At 39.8% G+C, this 22,430-nt stretch overlaps 1 protein-coding gene across 4 annotated transcripts in view; it reads left to right on the top strand.

Annotated features, from left to right (window-relative positions):
• spire1b (spire-type actin nucleation factor 1b) overlaps window positions 1-22,430 on the top strand; it is a 54,878-nt gene that overhangs the window by 23,949 nt on the left and 8,499 nt on the right. Inside the window, exons 5-13 of one of the 4 annotated variants that reach the window (XM_017413143.3) lie at window positions 5,072-5,146; window positions 5,447-5,611; window positions 6,267-6,353; window positions 6,523-6,652; window positions 8,476-8,517; window positions 12,874-12,924; window positions 13,735-13,898; window positions 14,013-14,106; window positions 14,824-14,966. In XM_017413143.3, the coding sequence (XP_017268632.1) occupies window positions 5,072-5,146; window positions 5,447-5,611; window positions 6,267-6,353; window positions 6,523-6,652; window positions 8,476-8,517; window positions 12,874-12,924; window positions 13,735-13,898; window positions 14,013-14,106; window positions 14,824-14,966 (951 nt within the window). The remainder of the gene's footprint in view (window positions 1-5,071; window positions 5,147-5,446; window positions 5,612-6,266; window positions 6,354-6,522; window positions 6,653-8,475; window positions 8,518-12,873; window positions 12,925-13,734; window positions 13,899-14,012; window positions 14,107-14,823; window positions 14,967-22,430) is intronic. The other 3 variants (XM_017413146.3, XM_017413145.3, XM_017413147.3) reach the window with 3 other exon arrangements.

Below are 22,430 nucleotides of genomic sequence, written 5' to 3'. Positions count from 1 at the left end.
TCATGAAGAAGAAGTGACGAGTTTTGTGCACGTCAGACACGGATGACAGTCTGTCGGGACATGCTGACTGCCACTCTGACAGAAGTGCAGAGCTCAGGTCCTCATGACTCATCCGGTCAGGCATGATTAAAACAATCATGTGAGGGGTTTCCATGTCTGAGGCTTGTCTGCGTACCACAGCCGTGAAGCTCCACACTGCGTTGTTGTAGCTGTTTCAGATCATCAATCAGAATTAAGGAAGTCTACTGGCAGGAGATTAGCAGGTTTGTTCAGTTATGGTTACTTTCTACTTTTGTCAAAATAAACACGAGTCAGTTTTATTTTCATCACAGAAATATTATAGACTCAGTTTTATTCAGGATGTTTATCTAACATTAAGCCACATCTTATTGGGACACAGGAGTGATTTTAGACATTATTTTTCTTTAGGAGCAGTTTGGAGCTCATCTGTGCATTGGAATATTTCCCAAGAGGATCTGTGTATGTGTGTGTGTGTGTGTGTGTGTGTGTGTGTTTCCACCTCAGTGTTCCTTCCTACTATGCAGCACTGCTGCTGCCCTTTAAATGCATCTGAAAGAACGAAGGGGATTGGGGTGGTTGCATAACGGACTGGGAAAGAAGCTTTAGAGAAAGGAAGGTTGGGGATTGCAGTAATTGTACACTGAAGTAATCACCACTGCTGTATTTATATTTCCTTATATATCAAAGGCTTTCATTTTTCTGCTGTCTTTAAAAAAAAAGAACAACAAACATATTATTTTGGCTACTGTGAGTGTACTATGAATATCTAACCTTTGGATTTGGTTTGCATTCGCCGGCATCAAGTATTTGATCCTGTTTATGCACTTCCAGAAGTTTTTGTGTCATTGTTATTCCAGCACTTTCCAGTCTGGGATTTTATCTGTCCGGAACATCCAGATCATTGTTGCTAATGAGCTGCTTTCTATCTCCACAGTAACAGCTCCTAGTCAGGCATTTATTTATTTAAAAGCAGCTGAAAGGAATATTTCAGCAGTCTTGAAGTGATGTTCCGTGTAAAAGTTATAAACGATTAATATCTTACCAGTTGTAGAAAACCCTTTGAACAGCCTCAGTCTGGAGAAATAGAGTTTAGGTCCATAAGGACTAATGAGCTAATGGCTGGTTCAAACACAGTTATAACCAAAGTAAAATGCTGTCTTCTAAAACAGCTCTAGTCCTTAAAATGTCTTTCCTCTTCAAGTGAGCCCTATTTTATTAACCTTCACACTGCTGTCAGTTTCCCTTCATGCATATATCTACATCTGTGGTTGGTTGTAAGCCCAGGTAGAAGTAGCTGCTAATAGCTGTAACACTTTCAGTGGAACCTGGGGCACTTTTCTTAGGCAGTTCCTAGTATTTCAGACAAAATTACCACGTAATGCAAAAGTGACAACACTGTGAAAGTTTAACTAATAGTAATTATATGAACTGCTGAGAAGTTTTTGAAGACCGCTCTTGAGAAACTCATAACGACTTGTCCGAGTGAACCCAGTGAAACTGGCAGTGGTGTAAACTTTTACACCTCTGGCAGTTTCACATTACATGAGCATTTCGGCAGAAATATGATGAAATTCTTACCAAAAGTGCCAGAGGCTGCGCTGGAAGTGCTACATCTAGCTGCTGGTGCAGCTATTTGCATTTGCAAATAACCACAAAGTTCCAAGTAGCCAAACTTGTATTCAGTACAGATGATGGTGTAAAGGTCTTTGAATTAGCGCTCACCTGAACTGCTTAGATTTTTTTTAGACTGGAGCCATTTTAAGACGGTAGCAATTATTTTAGGTTTTTGCCGTGTCCGGACTAGCTGTCAGCTCATCAGTCTTGTCAAATGGCTACAACAAATAAGATATTGATTGTTTATGACGTTTCCACTGAACCCCACTTCAAAACGTCCAAAATATTCTTTAAATCGTGTTCCACGTGTCTCTGAGGAACACCAATAATTAAGGGTGACATCTATTTGGTTACAAAGATGTCAACATTTTCAGGTGTTGCCAAAGTAAATGAATGAAAGAAAAGAAAAGCAGGTTTAAACAAGCTGTACTTACTAAAGTTACTTAGGTTACTTTTATTACCTCAACTAAAGAGGTTATGTTTTCAGTAGTGTTGGTTGGTTTGTTTTGTTTGTTTGTCCGTCCATCAGTCTGTTACCAAAATTACTTAAAAACTATTGAACAGATGTTGAATAAATTTTGGTGATGACATGGTCAAAGGTCAAGGTCACAGATGACCCCGTGCTCCAACTTTGCAACTGCTCAATTGGCCTTAAAATGATCTGGAGATGTGACGCTTATCCAAATGAGATGTTTCCTTTAGCCTTGTTTTACGTCACTGAGCCAGTCAAAGCTGCAGTAAAAGACAACATACAGCTTGTTGTTAACAGTCTGTATGTGGGTATGAGGTTTTCATTCCACAGTCAGCTGGACAGGCTCTTGTGACCGTCTTATCAACCATTTCGTTGTTTCGTTACAAGAACTGTCTCTCCACAAATATGAACCGGAGGCAACATCTTTTGTGTCTGCCTGCCGCTTTAAAATGCTCTCCTCTCTGTTTCACACACAAACACTGACATCTCCTGTTGAACGTCGAAGAGGCAGCAGAAGAATGCAGATTAGCGCCCTGTTTCCCACAGAAATGCTGTCAGACTGGCAGGATGTTACAGCACTGTAATGGCTTCACGTTGTGCAGGTTCACACGGGTGTCAGGATGAAAGAAGTGAGACCACTGAGCCATTCAGTGTCTGCAAACATGACCCAGCTGGATGTCAAATTTTTCTTTTCTTTTATCTTTCTGGAAACAAATTCATAACACGACGATACTTTACTCTTTTTGAACTCTGGACTTGATGTGTTGCTGCTTGACAGTGAACGTATCTGACATTAGGAATTGCACTGAATTAAACCTGCTGATGCTTGAAAAGTTGATCTTTTTTTAAACTTTGCACAGCAAGAAACTCCAGCAAAGCCACTGGCCTGCAGTTCATATGAACTAGCTTTTGTGTTGATATCAGTACCATCAGCAACACTGGTAAGTGAAAGGAAAGCAATATGCACATCTGCACAGAGCAGTAGGATTCAGTGAACAACTCACTTATTGTAAATGTTCAGAGTATCTGGCTTCTATTTGGGAGCTGACTAGATAATCTCTGCAGGAAGACAGGAGTGAATATTGTGGACATTTGGATTCTTACCTCACGCCTTAAATGCCTTTATGGGGAAAAAAGGACTTGTCTGCAGTGGTTGTCTGAAAACACAGTGAGTTTTGCATAACTCTAACTCCCCAAAATCAGTGCATTGAGGCGCCACCTTTTACAGCAGTTCTAGCATCAAGTCTCTTCAGGTTCGTCTCCACGACCTTGGTACAGATAGCCACTGAACATTTGACCATTGTTCATGACAAAAGTGCTCCAGCTACTTCTACTTTGATGGGCTCTGCTGCTTGTGCCCAGGAATCTTTACATCAAACCAGAGATTCTCAGTTGGACCGAGGTCTGAGCTTTGACTGAGTCTCCATAAACCAGTGAAGTCCTGCTTCAGCTCTGTCTTTATGGTTATTGTTCTGCTAGATAGTGACCCTATGTCACAGTTTCTCTGGAAGATTGCAACAAGTTTCCCTCAAGAATAACTACTCTGATCAATTTCCCAGTCCCTGCTGATGAAAAACATCCCAGCAGCGTGGGGATGGTGGATTTTTGCCAGTACCATGAGAGGTGTTAGGTTTGCTCCAGACATGTCGTTGTCCTTGGTGGACAAGGAGGCTTATCTGACCTCAGCAAATTCTTCTACTTGTTTGGAGAAGAAATTCCAAATTATGCCTTTTTTATTTTAAATCAGTGTCTCTTTTTTAAATGAAGCCCAGTTTGGTGCAGCTTATAGTGGTTTATGAACAGATCCTGCAGTTTCTGTAGAAGAGCTGCCCAGCTCTCTCTTATCATATCAGTGGACTCCTGGATGTGTCTCTGGTTAATGTCCTCCTTGCTTAGTTTGTGAGTTTTGGTTTCTAATAATCGATTTAGTGGTGTTCCATAAGATGTTCACATTATGGGTTATTTCTTATACTCCCACCCTGATCTGTACTTCTCTGTAACTTTGTCTCTGACCTGTGTGAAGTTCCTTGGTCTTCATGATGTCTCTTGCTTGATGGTAACCCACACTACTAAAATGGGTTACACTGATGTTGACTCTGGGGGCTATGAGAACAGCTGTATATGAACTGAGGTAACCTCACTAATAACTAATTATTTGACTTCTGAAGATGGGGCTTCAAATCAAAGGGGGTAAAAGAATACTTATACACACACCATTTTTCACTTTTATAAATTTTATTTTAGAAATATTTACAACAGTTTTTTTTCCCCGTACACCTTTGTTAATCTGAGGTATTTTGTGCAGGTCCATTGCTTATAATCGAGGTGAAAATCCATTTATATCCCAGTTTGTAAAGCAACAAAGTTGAAAGAATACTTCTGCAACCCACCGTATGTCATGCGGCGTGGAGAAGGAGGCGAACCCAGAGTGCAGACTCATCTTAAAAAAAACTAATTTATTAACTAAAGAATGAACAAAAACAAAAAGCTGACGGGGAAGAAAAACGTAACCAAACAAAATACAAAACGGCAAGGCGAGAGACAAGAGACCAGAGACCATGAACAATAGACAAAGAACGGAGACGATGAACCAGCGAGGGAATGGAGAAAGTGACCGGGTTTTAAAGACAGAGGGATAATTATGAGAAGTGGGCACAGGTGAGTAATTACAAGTGTAGGCAGGTGGAGATGGGCGTGGCAAGTAAACAAGTGCAGACAGAGGAGAAGTGAATGATGAAAGAACACAGAAGGTAAACACCAAACAAAGATAAAACATGAAAACAATAATCCAAAAATGCAAAAGAAATTACAAAGAAAAAAAACAACAAAAACCCATATCCTGACACTGTAGCTGTCTTTTGACCAAGCCTGAACAGAATCCAGTATCCAGAATTAGGAAAATAATGTTGCTTTCCTGAAGGACGCAGAGCCTAACATGTCTGACCTGTTCTGTGTTTCCACCAGAACCTTCGTAAGATGGAGGAGGAGTCATCCGAGGAGCCTGTCAGAGACCTGAATGAGCTGCAGAATGCTGACTGGGTAAGAAACCAGACCTCTAATCTTAGATCTCCAGCCTAAACTCATTTTTCTACTGTTTTTTTTTTTTTTTTTTATTTTTGAAGAGGAAGAACCTCAGAACCATTTTAATACAATATATCATTCAATATAGCATTCAGACATCTATGTAGAAGTATATACCATTCTAGATAGGAAGTGATTTAAAAAAAACAACTTCTCAGTACATACATGGATAGAACAACTCCCTTCTTCATAATTCATTCTGAATTCAAGAGGATTTGTGGGACATTTTGCTGTGCTAAAGTTTGCTTTTTCTGTCAGGCTCGATTCTGGGTTCAAGTGATGAGGGACCTCCGAGAAGGAGTCAAACTGAAGAAGGTCCAGGAGCGTCAGTACAACCCTCTGCCCATCGAGTACCAGCTGACTCCGTATGAGATGCTCATGGACGACATCAGGTCCAAACGCTACAAACTGCGCAAAGTCATGGTCAGTGTCATGGTTGCTGTTAGGTATTTCTGTTCACATGACTTTGTTTCTGTTGGTAAAACAGTGTTTGCCTTATGGATGGAGGGGATCTTTGAAAGCTTGTCCTTTTATTGTGAGGCTCTTATTTTATGTAAGAGCTCGTTTGACAAAGTAATGTTCCTCTTGACCTTCGTGATCCGCAGGGGACGCCTTCCCACTGTAAAAAAAAACAAAAAAACAACCAAAAATGTAATAAGTAACTTTTCCTCAAAGTAAATGTTTAATGCCTTACTGTTGACTTGAATAGAGTTTTAAACAATTAACTTTACTTGTACTTGAGTAAAAGTTCAATGGAGTAACTGTACTTTTACTTGAGTTGAGTATTTCAGTACACTTTCCACCTGTAGTTGCATATTCCCTCAACTTTACTAAAATCATCTGTCTAAATGCTCCTGGTTGACCTGAGAACATCCGCTCTCCTCACATCAGAACCTCACCAACACTGGGCACGTTTTAAAACCCATTAAATGCACATTTTTCAGTTTTTCATTTTATTTATTTTACCTTAGTTAACTTTAAACATGTCTTTACCTAGAGCAAATTACTCGATTATGTGTTGAAGCTACAGCGTTTCTTATTTCATGTGTGCGTTTTTATATTTTGCTTTGTTTTTCAGGTCAATGGAGACATCCCACCGAGGTTAAAGAAAAGTGCTCATGAAGTCATCCTGGAGTTCATCAGGTCCAGACCGCCTCTCAATCCTGTAAGTGCCCTTTAATAGCACAGACTTCAGCTTAGAATAGGTTGGATCCTTTCTTTGCAGAGACACTATGAAGTGGTGAGGAGCAGTCCTACAGACTACAAACCATTCGTGTCAGTTTTTCCACTCCACCCTGGTGATTTTTCTTTCCCCCGCCGTCACTTTGTGTTAGGTGTCAGCTCGTAAGCTTAAGCCTCAGACTCAGCCTCCTCCGACTCTGCACGAGCGGATCCTGGAGGAGATCAAGGCTGAAAGGAAACTTCGCCCGGTGTCACCTGACATGATGCGCAGGGGAAGGCTGGGTAAGAAAACGCTTCATTTGGGTTTGAATTTGAAATTTATGATATTGCTTCACACACACACATTCACACTCTCCAGCACACACCGTCACATTTCACTGTAAAGGTTTAAGTTGAACCCAGAAGAAGCAGCTTTATTATTTCGAGCAGCTTCAGTTTATTTGAAGCTTTACTACACCACTAAATGTGCCTCTGCTTTCAGCTACTGTAGTTGATGTTGCCTAACCATTTATAAGTAACCCTGCTGCTCATACCTGTAAGTGTTTTATCGACTGTATTGTTTGCAGTAGAATGAAAGTTGATCAGAAAATAATGCTAAGTGTCTGCATTTCTTTTACACCAAAGCTGAATTCATGGTTACTGCGTCCACTCGTTTGTGGAGCCTATGAGACATGAAATTTTTATCGTTTTATGTGTCAGGGTCAGCAGAGTCTCTCTTTGGTTGACTGCATTCATCCAAAGGAATTGTGAAAATAAGTGCTGACATTGATTTTTAATGACATGTATCTAAGGCCTGTGAAAAAAGTTGCTAAATGTTACTAGAAGAGGACCTGTGCTACGACTTTGACTGTTTTTGGTTGTAAAATACAAAACAGGTCTGAAATTGTTAATAAAAGAGGCCCATTAAAAGATTTTTTAAAATTTAGTTGAAGTTCTTATTAACAGTCAGCATCTTACGTGCAGCAGATTGCAGTCGAGTGGATCTCAGTTTGATGAACCAGGGAAAAAATTACCAACTCACAGTACTTAGAACTATTTGAGGTGTTTGTCACATTTTTGTTTGTTTTTGTTTGCACGCTGGCAGTATTGTGTCCATTCGTAGGTCTTATAACTACATTTAATTGGGTTTCTTTTAGCTTCTGTTTCAGAGTAAGAGTCGTCTTGGGACTCACTAGGGTCTCCCAAGAGGGATGTGATTGGTCCATAAGCTTATGTTGACTGGCGCATCATGTTAAAACTGCATTCCCAAAACTAAAATAGAATCTACTTCACTGGTTTTGTTGTTTGCTGTCTTTGGACGCTCCTGTAACTCCTCCTTCTGAGTGTTTGTGGCACTCATTCAAACTCAACTTTAAGGCCCACAACACAGCTCCAAGCGTGGAGTCCTGTATTGTTGTTGGTGGTGAATGTGGCTGTGCTGACCATCAGCTGAGGGTTGCACGGTGTTGTCCTGGTGGTGCAAAAGCAAATACATACGTCCCAGTAACCATTTCAAGTGGAGCTAAAAGTTCTTATAGCTGTTTAGAAAGCACCCCATGTCAAAGGGGAGGTGAGTTAATAACTAGCCAGAAGTGGCCCAACTAAGAGTGAAGTTCAACCATTTTGCATTTCCTACACTTTTACGTTGTGTCACTGTTACATCAGATGGTTGTTCTTTACAGAGACATTTAAGGTTATAAACACTGATTTCTGGTCTGAGTTGTTTTAGACGGTGTAAACATGCCCATGCTGTGACTGATTGACCATAAAAACAACATGGTTGCTTTTTGGAGAGATTACCCAGTTACCCATAATGTAGAAAAAGTGCAGACTGATTTGTTGATGCAGCTGCCATGAATTCAGCTGAACAGCAGTAAAAAAAAAAAGACTGTTGCTGTATTTGAATGACAGTAAACTCTCATCACTGGCTGTGGCTTCTTTGAAATTTATCATCACAGAAGACATAAAATCTTTGTGATGTGAAAGCAGACAACATGATGTTTCCCAGCATTATTTGCCAAATACAAGCAGATTGCTTTACTTTGTGTGTTTTTAAGTCTTGCCTTAACTTGTCACCTAATTCACCAGCAGTAACCGTCCCATGCCCTGGCTGTTTCTCTTTGCAGTAATTCGGCCACTTAGCATGTCTTTCAGTTTTGATGCGTCAGGTAAAGTCTCTCCCGCTGCTTACCTGGCTTTTTGTCTCCTTCTGTTATCTGCTATGTGGTGGCTGCTCATCTGCTGCACACACACACACACACACACACACACACACACACACACACACACACACACACATACATGTTATGTCTCTCTATCTTTGCAGGGACTTTCCATTGACTTCCATTCATTTCTACACCCTAACTACAGCCTAACCCTGACCCTAACCATTACCAGTACATACCTAACCCTAAACCAAACCTAAACTCAATTCACACCTTAGTCCTAAACCTAACCCCTAACCCAAAAACATCATTTCTCCTCATGGGGACCAGGCTTTGGTCCCCACAAGGAGCAGTTGGTCCTCACAAGGTAGTATATGTTAGGAAAATTGTCCCCACAATGTAACAAATACATGGCCACACACACACACACAGACACACGCACACAGCACTCTCGGCATACACACCTCATGTCATGCTTCTGTGTTTGGTGGTGGTTGGTTGTTGCGTTGTGGAGGTGAAACATGGAGAAGTGGGAAACTGATCAGTAGGAGGATGCGTCCAATGGATACTCTGAGAAAACTAAAGAAGAAAACCGTTTAGATGGAGGACATATTATTGTTGCTCAGTATACTCAGATTTGATTAACTTAACATTTAACAGTTAACCACCAAATGAAAAATTGATGTAATTAAAGCATAAAATTAGTTAAAGCAATTCTACTCAGTATTTTAGATGTTTAGAAGGCCATGAAATATCTTTAAGAACGCACTAAGGTTTAACAAACTATAGCTGAGTGTTTTTCACCTCGGATTTTGGTTTTATGGCCTACAAACTCCAGTATCTTTAGCTGTGGCAGGCTATGTTTTCTGTGCAAAAACTCTAATAAAGCTTTATGTTTTCTGCCCAGCAACAAACTAAAAGCTAGGTGGCAAACATAAAGGAGAACTTAGCAGTTGAAGGGAAAATACTTCTCCCAGTTCCTAAAAAAGAACAAAAGGAGGGAAAAATGGAGTGAAAATGAGATTTTAATGAGATATTTTGAAGTTGGGTTCTGTGAATAGTTATAAACAATTAATATCTTACCTGCTGTAGCTAGCTCTTTGAACAGCCTCAGTTTGAAGAAATAGAGTTGAATTCTGACAGGACCGAAGAGTTAACAGCTAGTCCGACCGCAGCTAAGATTAAAGTCTAAAAATGCCTCCAGTCACCAAAATGTTGTTGAGCAGCAAACACTATTTTATAGACCTTTTACACCGCGGCCAATTTCCTTATATACTGTTATTTACATTTATATATATATGCACAAATAGAGGTGGCAGCAGCAAGCTGTAGCACTTCTGACACAAATTTCATAATAATTCTGCTGAAAGGTTTATATAGAAGTGTTTGCATGGAAGACTGGAATTGTTTCAAAATGGCAAAATCTGCTTTGGATGCGGGCTTGTCCAAACTGTCCAAACTGAGATCGGGGGGGGGGGGATGATGTGGTTGTACCAGGAGAGCTTTTATAAAGATGAGTGTAGACAGATCCATCGGTTTATAACTTTTGTTCAAAATAGATTCAAGCTATGATCTTATAGTTTCTGCTAAATGTTAGTGTCTGTTTAAAGCGAGGCCTTTGACTTCACATTTAAACTGCCTTAGAGGGTACGTATTCTTAAGTTAGGCTTAAAAAAATCATGAATCTTCTTTCAAATAGAAACCCTATCTGGACAATATGCAGCACAGATTCATTCTACAAAAAACAATCAGAGCTAAGAGTTATTAATACCAGCATTAGCTAGATTTACAACATGCATAATACTTCCCTTCATTTTTTTAAACCCTTGGTCTCATTAACATTTGGGTGTCCTAAAGGAAGAATAATAATCGTCTCTCTGCCTGGCTGGAACAGATCACATCACATCACAGGATGTCACTGCTCTTGAAATTTGAGTTTAGATAATAAATTAATTGAAAGTGAAAGTTTAATTGCAACTCTATTCAGCTAAATTTCAGGATATTGTCCCAGCTTTAAGTATTTTTGAGTATAGATATCCTGGAATACATCCACATACCCTACTGTTATCCCAATAAATAACAAATCTTCGTTTTTTGTTCTTTTGATCATTCTCATGACATTAAAACATGCTGGAAACATCCAAAAAGAAAGTCTGTTGCCTTTTATCATTAAACTCCCTTTCACTAAGTGCTGTAATGTGACTCCGAGGGAGAAGTTTGTTGCCAGCCTTACAATTAAAGAGTGAAAGGGTCATCCAGCAGAGGAAGTGCCACCTGAGTTCCTTAAGTATCATCAACTTTACACAAAAGCGACCTTCATGCACCACAGGGACTTTTGGGATGGAATTAGTGTCCAGCATCCTGATCTATAAAAAGCACAGTGTGTTCTGATATGCTGTATCCTACCAGAAATTGATTTTTTTTTTTTTGTTAAACTTGAAGATATGATTTGCTGAAGCAGACAAATCAGAGTTCCGCAGTCCTCCACATCCTCTCCTACTGAACTCAGCGTCCCATCACAACACAAGCTTTACTTCACGCTCCGTCATCCATGTTGTCCAACGATCTGCGTGTGTCTGTGTGTTCAATCTTCCCTCTTTAGTGAGAGCAGTTATTTTACAGGGCAATGCTTCAAACTCTGACACTTTAATCAACATGACGAAGGTTTTAATCAGTACCTAGAGAGCCCCGTTCAGCGAGAAATACTGGATGTGTCCCAGGATTAAAGCTGCGGTGTCTCTAACATCCTGGTGATGTATCATGTACTCAGTGTTGGGCTGTTTAATGGTTAAGTTATCAAATGGAGATAGATAGAATGATCTCCTGATGCACCATTTATAATAAATTATACAAAATATATACCAAGAAATTATTTCACTTTGACTCAGTTTAAATGAGCATCAAGACTCTTGAGTTTCTATGTTTGATCTCAAAAACTGATGTCAGGAAATGGTTTAAAACATTTTTGACTAAACTGAGGTTCAGTTCAAGCATGTTTTAAGTTTAAAACTAGGACTAACGCCTCAGAAATACAGTATGACATCTTTCTTGGCTCAGTGTGGGCTCTCAGCACATATGTGTGCGTTGGTTGGCTGAGCACTGAACACTTTTCCTGGACCTGCCGTCCTAAAACTGCAGCAGAGGAAACTAACTTTAAATTTTGTTGTTGTCAGCGATGGCGAGCTCTTCACTGAATGTGTGCAGCATAAAGGAGACTGATTGGTTGTATGGGCTGTGGCTTCCAGAACTCCTTGCTCTTTCAAACTCTCATTTAAAAAATAAACAAAAGACTCAAAATCAACAGAGTTGTTGTTGTTTCTGATAGTGAATACGTATATAATTAAGTGACGTAGCCACAGTGACAAGCGGTCAAGTGATGTGCAATCACCGTGTTCCTCTGGCTGTGCGAAAGCAAACACATTGGTCCTTTTAGTCACTCCTTTGTGTAACATTCGAAAGCACATCTCTTCGATCTAGACAGATGGTTCTTGAAGGACCCCCCTACAAAGTTTCCCCATCAGCTCTCTGAACTCTGGTATATCTTGAATCATTGCAGAGCCATCAAAGACCTTCTGCAAGATTCAGAATTGTGCTGAAACTGAAACTCTGACATATAGAAAGCGAACAGTGTTGGTAAGAGGACAGACCCTTGTGGTATTCCTGTGTTTCTGACCTGCCCATGAGACAGGAGAGCTCCACCAGCTGCATACGGAGGCCTTTCTGACAGATAGTCATCATCCTAGGAGACAGTAGACACTGCCAACCATCCTGAGCAGCTTCTCACAGCACAGAAGAGGTTGAATGATAAAAAAGGCATATATATATATATATCTAAGAGAGAGAGAGAGACATATATATGAGTTTTCTCTGTTTATTCAAAGCCCACACAGGAGTGTGCAGAGACAGTTTGTTTTTTTGAATTATTAGGTAACCATTCTAGGTTATTAGGAATTATTAGGGTAAACTTTCCCTCTATGCACTTTCATTTTGCAGCGTGTTTCTGTCAGTGATAAGCTCTTGTTTGCGATTTGTTAACTCTAGCCTGCTCACAGTGCACATTTATCTCCACCTTTTTCCCCGATTTTAAGAGTATTAGAGCAGAACGCAACACAGCAAGAAGAACAATTTGAAAATATCTTCTTGCCTGTACACATGAGGGATGCAACCCACGGCTGAGACATCGCACCTCGACACCTACCAGTTATTTATATGCTCGAGCAGCCAGAAGCACTTAACCAGCAGGAAGAGCATTAAAAGCTTAATTGAGACAATGATCTGTTGCTTGCATCACATTATTTGGCATTTTGAATAATGTAATCTACTTGTTGCTGTCCTAATGAAAGAGATATTCCCTTTTAGGTTTTGGCAAAACTCGCAGTATGCCACAGGATTTGTTCCGTACAGGAATAGGTAAAGTATGAGCAACGCTGTGGTTTGGAAGGCCTTGTTTGCCTTTAACCTTTTGGCCTTTTCTATGTCCCTGCCTGCCTACAAACTAATATTTTTCTTAGTTGCATACCTTAATTTTGACACTTGGTTAAAACAAATGTCAAATATGCCTAAAAGGATCAGGTAAAAACCTTGTGAGGGAGGGTTTTAGAAAGGTCTGGTTGCTGAAAGACTAGTATTTCTATTTCACTTGTGGCATTAATTTCCCTTTTGCAGAATTTGCTTGCCTCCTTCTCTCTTACTCATTTTCTCCATCCCTCTAAACTGTCTTTGGGTTTTCTTTTTGCTTTAAATAATAAATATTGTGCCCTGGAATCAGGCACCTTGGGATGTAGATCAGTTTCTATTTTTTAGATTTTTGTCAACACAAGAGTGAGTGCTTAGTTTCAAACTTACAAGGAACCTGTTTTTAAAGTTATGTTTCATTGCAAAGGTGTCCATGTTCTGTGTGTAACACTAGCCTGTGTCTTTGTCTCCCCTCAGAACAAGTTAACACATCCTTCCCATCCTCTTCAACCCTCAGATGGATCTCAGACCTCAGTCCTCTGTGACAAGTCTCACTGCATCCTTTTTCTTAACCCTTCAGTGAAAAACGTTACCATTTAATAGCTGTTTCCAAAAACAAATTAAATAAGTACAAATAAAACAACACAAAGCCAAAATGTGATTCAGTAGAGATGCAAGAGAGCATAAGAGGAGGCATGTTGGGATTCATCTCAATCCTTCTCCTCCATATGTCTGAGTGACCCCGTCCTGTGTGGCTCTGTGCAGACGAGTTCAGTCCATACATGGGCCGGAGGACGTCCAGCACTCTGTCTCTGAGTAACGGATCAGCCTCTCCCAGAGTAGAGCCCTCCGGTTCTCAGTCTGTACCTCAGAGGAAAAAACTCCTGAAGGCTCCCAGCCTCGCCGAGCTGGACAGCTCCGACTCAGATGTAAGTGTGTCAGTGTGATGAAAGTGGATTTAAAAAAAAAAAAAAAATTAAATTGGCACCTTGCACGTGTGGAGCAAAGGATGACTGAAGTGTTCATATTATTTATACATTCAGGATGAGCTGATTGGGCGAACATCAGCGAGCAGCTCCAGTGTGGCGACATCTCTGATGGATGATACATCCCCAGAGTCTGTGCTGGGGAAGAAAAGTGAGTCAGGAAAAATTTCCACGACTGTCATCACATCTGCATTACCTTGTTAACAAAACCACAGCCTGATCGTGAATGGTTAGTTTTAAGAGTTACAACCTCACTGGCTATGATTTCCTGAGTCTGTTCCTTGTATTTTTTAATTAAAACCAGTGCAGCAATAGAAATTACAACCCAGTATGTAGGGCTGTATGTACATACCAGGTACCTGATACATACTAGGTAACTACCAAGTACATACAAGGTACATAGTCTATAAGTACCAGGAAAGAACTATGTAGGTCTCAGGGTACGTACTTGATAAGTATCGGATATGTACCTGGTAAGTACTGGGTAAATACCTGTATTTACCAGATAAGAACCATGTAAGTATCAGGGTACATACCCAGCAAGTGCCAAATATGTACCGGGAAAGTACCAGGTACATATGAGGTACATAGCCTGTAAGTACCACGTAAGTATTAGGATAGTACTCTGTAAGTGCCAGGTATGTAGGTACCAGCTATGAACCTGGTAAGTACTAGGTAAGTGTCAGGTACAACACCAGGTAAGTCACTTATCTGGTATCTGGTACTTAAAGGGTACATACCTGGTACTTTCCTGGTACCAGGTGTGAACCTGGTATGTACCAGTCTGTAATATGTATTTCTATCGAAAGCAGCCATTATACTCATTTTCTTTCTTCTACATTTCTTATCCTGTGTCCATGACCACCAGCTCCACCCATGTTCCTGCCCATCTCCTCCACACCTCAGCCAGAGAGGCGGCAGACCCCCCAGAGGAGACACTCCATCGAGAAGGAAACACCCACCACCGTGCGGCTGTTTCAGCCACCTTCCAAACAAAGCTCCAAGTCTCTGGTGAGTCCCATCATCACATCTCGTAACCCCACAAATTATGAAATGTAATATTTGAGCATTTTAGGGCATTAGATTAAAGAACATTAGACAGTTTATTGAATAAAGACAAGACAAAAGTCATTCTGATTTGCCAAAGTATGTATTTTAGTTGTATTCAAGTGACTTCAGTTAATTTTGTTCCTCTACTTTTTTTATCACATAATCTTTAAGGTATGCTCACTTTTTTCTGTGGAAAACTGCCACATTTTTTGTTCTTACTCTCCCCCCGCACACACCTCCACCATCTCTCATATTCAGGTTGGGATGATCCCCTCCTTTAACTCCTGGATCCCCTTCCTCCTCCTCCTCCTCCTCCACCTCCGCCCCTCTCCCTCCACTCTCCACTCTTTGCGAAGCTCCCACCTCATTGAGACGCTTGTGTTGGGGTTGGTGAAGGCGGTTTTTGTTCTGTGCAGAGGTGTTTACGTCACACAAAGACTGGCAGTCAAGGTTTGCCGGTCTCCTCCCCGTCACTCCTGGCGCAATAACTCATTAGATATCATTCACTGACACTATTATCAGCTTTCTGCCAGGATCACTAACTCCATAGCTTTTGGCAACATTTTCACTCCGGAGTAAGTCAGGCTAAACTTCCTTTAATTTATCATAAATCATCCATTAGTTTATTAGTCCTTGCTATGCTGATTGCTAAAGAAAACTAAAAAGATTTTTACTTTTTAATGTGATCCTGTTTGTCAACATTTTACTCATCTACAATACATTTCAGAATCTTTTATGGGCAAAATGTGAATTTATTATTGTGGCGTCATTAGACCACAAACTGAGATTGAGTCGTCCTCCAGTCGGAGAGTCGGGGGTTTGATTCCCAGCCCCTGCTGCGTGCTGAAGTGTATTTTTATTGGTGTATGATTATATAAAAGTGCTGCAAATAGAGTGTTATTATACCAGAAAGCACTGGACGTGCTGTGTGTGTGAATGAGAAACAATATAAAGGGCTTTGCAAAACCTGGAGAGGTTAAAAAGACTCCACATAAGCTTGGGCCATTTACCATTCTGTTGTATATTAATGTTGGGAATTTGTCAAAGGGATGTTAGCTACTAATTCACCCAGGTTATCTGGCCTGTTAGAAACCTACAGGCTGTTAATTTAATTAAAGGTGTTAAGGAAGTGTAGTTTTTAAGACCCTGGATGCAGACATGAAGGCAGAATATTTCTTTCTTTCTTTCTTTCTTTCTTTCTTTCTTTCTTTCTTTCTTTCTTTCTTTCTTTCTTTCTTTCTTTCTTTCTTTCTTTCAATGCAATCAGGCCATTGTGACAGGTTAAAGTATCATATTATGTAATGGCAATTACAATTTACAATGCAATTATAATATTGAAAGTTGCAATATCTAATAAACTCCAGCCTGAGTTTGTGTGTAACTAATCTAATAACCTATACGGTGGTCAATGAACGTACATTTGATTTTATTTCAACCAGTTCTTCACTTCATTTTTCGTTATTAAAGTTTTTATTGTTGTTTCAGAACATGTTTACAACCTTTCCCAGCCCTCCCCACACCCTCATAAAACAAAAACAAACAAAAAAAATAATAATTACAAATAAAACAAAGCAAAAAAAAAAAAAAAACCAGGTCGGTGCATACCAAATCAATAAAAGTTTCACAAAAGATTAAATATCCTCGATGTTGGCAGAAACAAATATAATAAACAGATGTAGTCACTCAGCAGTATTTTCTAAAGCAACCGGTCATCATAGAAGTTTACTTGTCCCAATGTTGCAGGAGAGGAAACAGTTCCAGGATTTCTTGAAGTTCTCCATGTCATCATTTAGTTTGGCCAGCATTTGTTCATATGACACTATTTCCAGCATTAATTCCAACCAGCTCCTAACATTCGGAGCGATTGGAGATTTCCACAGTCTGAGGATTATTCTGGCAGCCGTGACCGTCCCCACCTGCACCACAGTGTTTTGGTGTTTCGACATATTAGGTATCACTGTTTGATCCCCCAATAAGCAGAGTCTTGGTGACATCGGTATCCCCACACCTATCCATTTTCCAATGTGTTGCAATACTGTCTTCCAAAATGGGGAAATTAATTTACATTCCCAGATCGCATGTATAAAGGTTCCTGGTTCAGTTTTGCATTTCCAACATAGGTTGTTGGTAAGCAGACCCATTCTATGGAGTCTGGATGGGGTGAAATAAAATCTATGTACCATCTTATAGTGCGTAAATTTCCCTCTTGATTCTTTAATATATTTCCCATTATTTGACAGCACTTTCAGCCATTCTTCATCACTAAAAATACAGCCAAGGTCCCTCTGCCAGACAATCCCCAGACTTTTACATACATCCTTTTGCATACTATTAAACAGCTTGTAAAATGTGGACGCCTTATATTTAATTCTACATGAGTCCATAAATTCCTGTACTGGATTATCCTTATGTATGAATTCGTCTCTAATAATACAGTCTCTAATTTGTAAATATTTCCAGAAACTATCCTTTTTTATATTGTATTTCAGCATGACATCTGAAAAAGACATAAAAACCCCGTCTGCATACAAATCATTCACAGTACGTATTCCCTTCATAAGCCATTGTTCCCAGTAAACAGTTTTCCTTCCAATACAGATGGATGGATTCAACCACAGTGAGGAGTACAACTGTTTCGAATGTGATATTCTACATATTTTATGCATCTCCTTCCATACTAATTTAGAATGTGCTAATATCGGATTTGTGGGCAGAGGTTTTCTATTATCCGTTTTACCATGGGAAAGGATATCCATTGGTCTGAAGGGGTTAACTAATTCTTCTTCAATATTCATCCAGCTCAGCTTTGTTTCTCCCTTTTCAAAATACTTGGACAACCTAGCCATTTCAAATGCGAGATTATATAGTCTTACGTTAGGGAGGGCCATGCCCCCTGCATCCTTTGTACACCACATTTTCTTAATGCTAATTCTGGGTTTCTTCTTGTCCCAAAGGAAGTCCTTCACATAAGCCTCATACTGTTTGTAGACCTGAGAGGGGATGTCAACTGGTACCATCATGGACACATAATTGAATAGTGGGGCTATCACCATTTTTATTACATTCACCTTTCCCCATAAAGAAAGTTTCAATTTTGCCCATTTATCAAGATTAGTTTTTATCTTCTGAAGAAGTGGTTCCATATTCAGTAGCATTATTTCCTCTAGATTCGAGTGGAGTCGTATACCCAGATATTTCATACCCGAGGGGATCCATCTAAAGTTAAATGGTGTAATATCATTTGAGTGACATGTTTGGGATATGGGCATACACTCAGATTTGTTCCAGTTAATCTTGTATCCTGAAAGCTTTGAATATGATTCAACACACTGTAATAGGGCTGGAATAGAGACAATTGGATCTGCTATAATAGCTAAGATGTCATCCGCATACATAAGCAACTTGTGCTCTTTTCCTCCTGCATGAATTCCTTTAATTCTTGGGTTGACTCTTATCGCCACTGCTAATGGTTCCACAGCCAGCGTGAAAAGCAATGGGGATAATGCACAGCCCTGTCTTGTCCCTCTGGAAAGATGAAAATATTTGGACAACTGACCATTCGTCATAATTACTGCTTTTGGTTTAGAATATAATATTTCAACCCATTTGCAGAACCTAGACCCAAATCCAAATTTCAGAAGTGTCGTTTTAAGAAACCCCCATTCCACACGGTCAAAGGCTTTCTCAGCATCTAAAGAGAACGCCGCAACGGGGACTGGATTAGAGCGATTCAGATGTATTAGATGAGTAAGCCTTCTCATATTGTCGATTGAGGACCTGTTCTTGATAAAGCCTACCTGGTCTTCATTTATGATATGCGGAAGTACTTTTTCTAACCGTGATGCTAGTGTTTTTGTTAATATTTTGCAATCTACTCCTATGAGACTAATAGGTCTGAAGTTAGATGGATCTGAAACATCTCTGTCTTTTTTTGGAATAAGTGATATCAGAGCCTCATTGAAAGTGTCGGGTAAAAAGCCTGATTCAAAGGCTTCTCTATATACATCATGCAACACTGGGGCTATGGTGTCAATATATTTTCTATAATATTCAACTGGAAAGCCGTCCAGGCCCGGTGATTTCCCAGGTTTCATAGACAAAATCGTAGCTTTAATTTCTTCTAAAGTGATAGGAGAATCTAATTCTTCTCTTTGTTCATTGGAGATATTAGGCAATTTCAATGATGAGAAAAAAGCATTCATTTCTTCCGTGTCAGGTTTATCAATAGATGTGTAAAGGTTCTTATAAAACTCTTCAAAGATCCTATTTATGTCTTTGGTTGCGGTGAATGTTTTACCATCTTTCTTAATTAGCGGAATGTTGTTGGAGTTATCTTGTTGTTTAAGTTGTCTCGCTAGTAATTTGCCACTTTTTTCTCCACCTTCGTAATATTTAATTTTAAGTCTAAACAAGGCATATTCAGCTTTTTTGTTATATAGTTCATGTAACTGATATTTAAGATTGCAAAGTGTTTGATATAGATCATTTGAGTAATTCCGTGCTATTTTTTTCTCTAGCAAACATATTTCTTTTTCCAACGTTTTTTCTTTCCCAGTGTTTTCTTTTTTAATTTTTGATGTATACGCAATGAATTTTCCCCGCATATATGCTTTCGACGCTTCCCACACAGAGGCCATATTATCCGTGGAGCCAATATTTACTTGGAGAAAAAAATTAAGATCCTCCAAAATAGAGTTACTAAATGCCTCATTCTGGAGTAGCATAGTATTAAGTCTCCAACGTCCCTTCCTTTCTTTTTCCACATTGAAGTCTATATGTATTTCCACTATACCATGGTCACTTATAATAATTGGTCCTATTTCACAGCCCATTACTGACTCCACTAGTTTATTAGATATTAAGAAGAAGTCAATTCTAGAATATATTTTATGGCTGTGAGAGTAGAAAGTATATTCTCTCTCACGTGGGTTTACCAGTCTCCATATATCAACCAGATTCCAGTCCTGGGCTAGCATTTGGATTGCAGCCCTATCCTTAGGTGACAGTTTCCCCCTTAGCATACTTTTGTCAATAAATCCATCCATCACCTGGTTGAAATCGCCCCCCATAACAATATGGCCCTCAGTGTTTCCTAATATACTATTAATTTCATGAAAAAAGTCGGGTTCTTCCAGATTAGGTGCATAAATGTTGCAGAGGACAGTCCTAGTTCCATTCAGCAAGGCTTCAACACATATGAAGCGTCCTTCCTTATCATTGTGTTGTTTAAGCATAACAAAACTTATGTTCTTATTAACAAGAATCATTACACCATTTCGTTTACTTGAATATGAGCTGTGGTACACTTTACCCACCCAACCTCTTTTGAACTTAGCAGCTTCTTCATCCCCAATTATATGCGATTCTTGAATGAATGCAATATCAGCCCCTTTGGATTTTAGATAAGTCAAAACTTTTTGTCTTTTAATTGGATGCCCACATCCATTAATATTCCACGATATTATGTTGATATATCCCTTAGGCATCCTTTGCTATCTGGTATACTTTGCGTGATTTGATCTGCCACTTAACGAGGTACATATACATCAGAATAATAACTAATATTAACAGCATTCTCAAACTTAAATAAACTGACCTGGTGCAAAAGAAAAAAAAATAAAGACAACATAGAACTCAGCAAAGCAACAAAGAACATGTTGCTGCTTTTAGTCCTGTCCTTAACCCTCTAATTAAACTTGGTCCGTGAGACACGCTGAAAATCGTCCTTAGGCAACACAGCCATCCGAACTCCGACACACAACCGACGTAAACTTTACATAATGTTTTTGATAATTATACACCTCAAACAGTAACACCTGTTTTTCACTTAGCTTGTTGCAGGAACCTTTCAGCCTCTGCATTGTCCCGGAATGTCTTCCGTTCTCCCTTCCAGGTGAAGGTGAGCGTTGCTGGAAACAGCAGTCGGTGTTTCACCTCCATTTCCCGGAGGCGTTTCTTTACAGTGTTGAAAGCTCTCCGTTTCTCCACCAGCTCCTTCGACAGGTCCTCAAAGAAAGATAATTTGCAGCCTTCCCACTCCAGCCCACGCTTTTCTTTGGCCATCTGCAGCACCTTATCCCGAGCCGATGAGCGCAGAAACCGAACCAGGATGGTCCGGGGTGGTTTATTGACATCTGGCTTGGGCGCAAGTGAGCGATGGGCCCGCTCCACCTCGAACTCGCCGCCCGTGAGGCCGAACCCCCGAGCCATGATCCCCTCCACATACTCACGCACCTTCCCTCTCTCTTCTTTGTCTTCTTTCAGTCCCACCATTCTCACATTGTTCCTCCGACTCCGGTTTTCCAAGTCCTCGACTCATTCCCAGAGAGTTGCCAGTTTCTTGTCACATATCTCCACACATTCACTTCATTTTTAAACAATTTCAAATCAGTCAGTTTTTTAAATTTTTTATGTTGTTAATGCATTCCAAAAGTGCCCGTTTTACTAAAAAGATGACTGACCGAATGTAGAATTTCAGGATATCAGTCTGCATTTACCTTTTGCTAATCGTCAATTTGAGATTTTGTCTGTGTTTGTTTTTGTTACATATGGACAAAGTAAAGCCGGAGCAAAGTTATTCACATAAAAATTAGTTTGATGTAAGAAAACTTAATAAAACTATCAACACTGAGCAGATTGTGGTTTTTAAAAATTAGACAGTAGTGCCGTTTCATTGGGTTTGGATGCCTTATTTTCAAAGCTCGACAAAACTGAAACTTTAAAAGAACAAAAGGCTGACAGGGCAGTAAAAACTGAAAACACAAAATCCAGGGAGCGCACAAAGAATTAAAGACATAATGACCAAACTAAGATTCTGGTAAGACAAAGAAGCAAACAGTACAACAGTGATACAAGGTGAACACCTGAGGTAAACAGTAGACAGAGTGCAGGTGAGAGTGGGACACTGAATACAGGAATGACAGGGAAACATGAGGGCAAGATTACATTAAGGAAAAAATGCAGCTTGCAATAAATGAAGTTGAGACATGGTCCAATACATGGGGTTTTAAACTGTCTGTCAGCAAATCTCAAGTTTGTTTTCCTAAAAAGCAAAACCCAATTGTTTCCTGTTTACACTCCAGCTCAGTAGGTGGCAGTAATGTACCTTTCAATTGGTTTGCTAGCCACCATTAAAAAGAAGAAGAAAAAGAACAAACACAATTGGCAATTAACACAAGGAAAAAACTAACATAAAACATACTTAGTACAAGAAATCTCTAAATACGAACAAGAAAATAACTAAACACAAATACAATTAAATCAAACTACAAAACCAACTGTAGCGGGCGCTGTACCGGTCTGTCGTGGTGAAGAGAGAGCTGAGTCAAAAGGCGAAGCTCTCGATTTACCGGTCGATCTACGTTCCTACCCTCATCTATGGTCACGAGCTTTGGGTAGTGACCGAAAGAACGAGATCGCGAATAC

Source organism: Kryptolebias marmoratus, linkage group LG16 (assembly GCF_001649575.2).
Source record: "Kryptolebias marmoratus isolate JLee-2015 linkage group LG16, ASM164957v2, whole genome shotgun sequence".
Classification (NCBI taxonomy): domain Eukaryota; kingdom Metazoa; phylum Chordata; class Actinopteri; order Cyprinodontiformes; family Rivulidae; genus Kryptolebias; species Kryptolebias marmoratus.
Note: the sequence above shows the minus strand (reverse complement) of the source record. Positions and strands in the feature narration are given on the sequence as shown.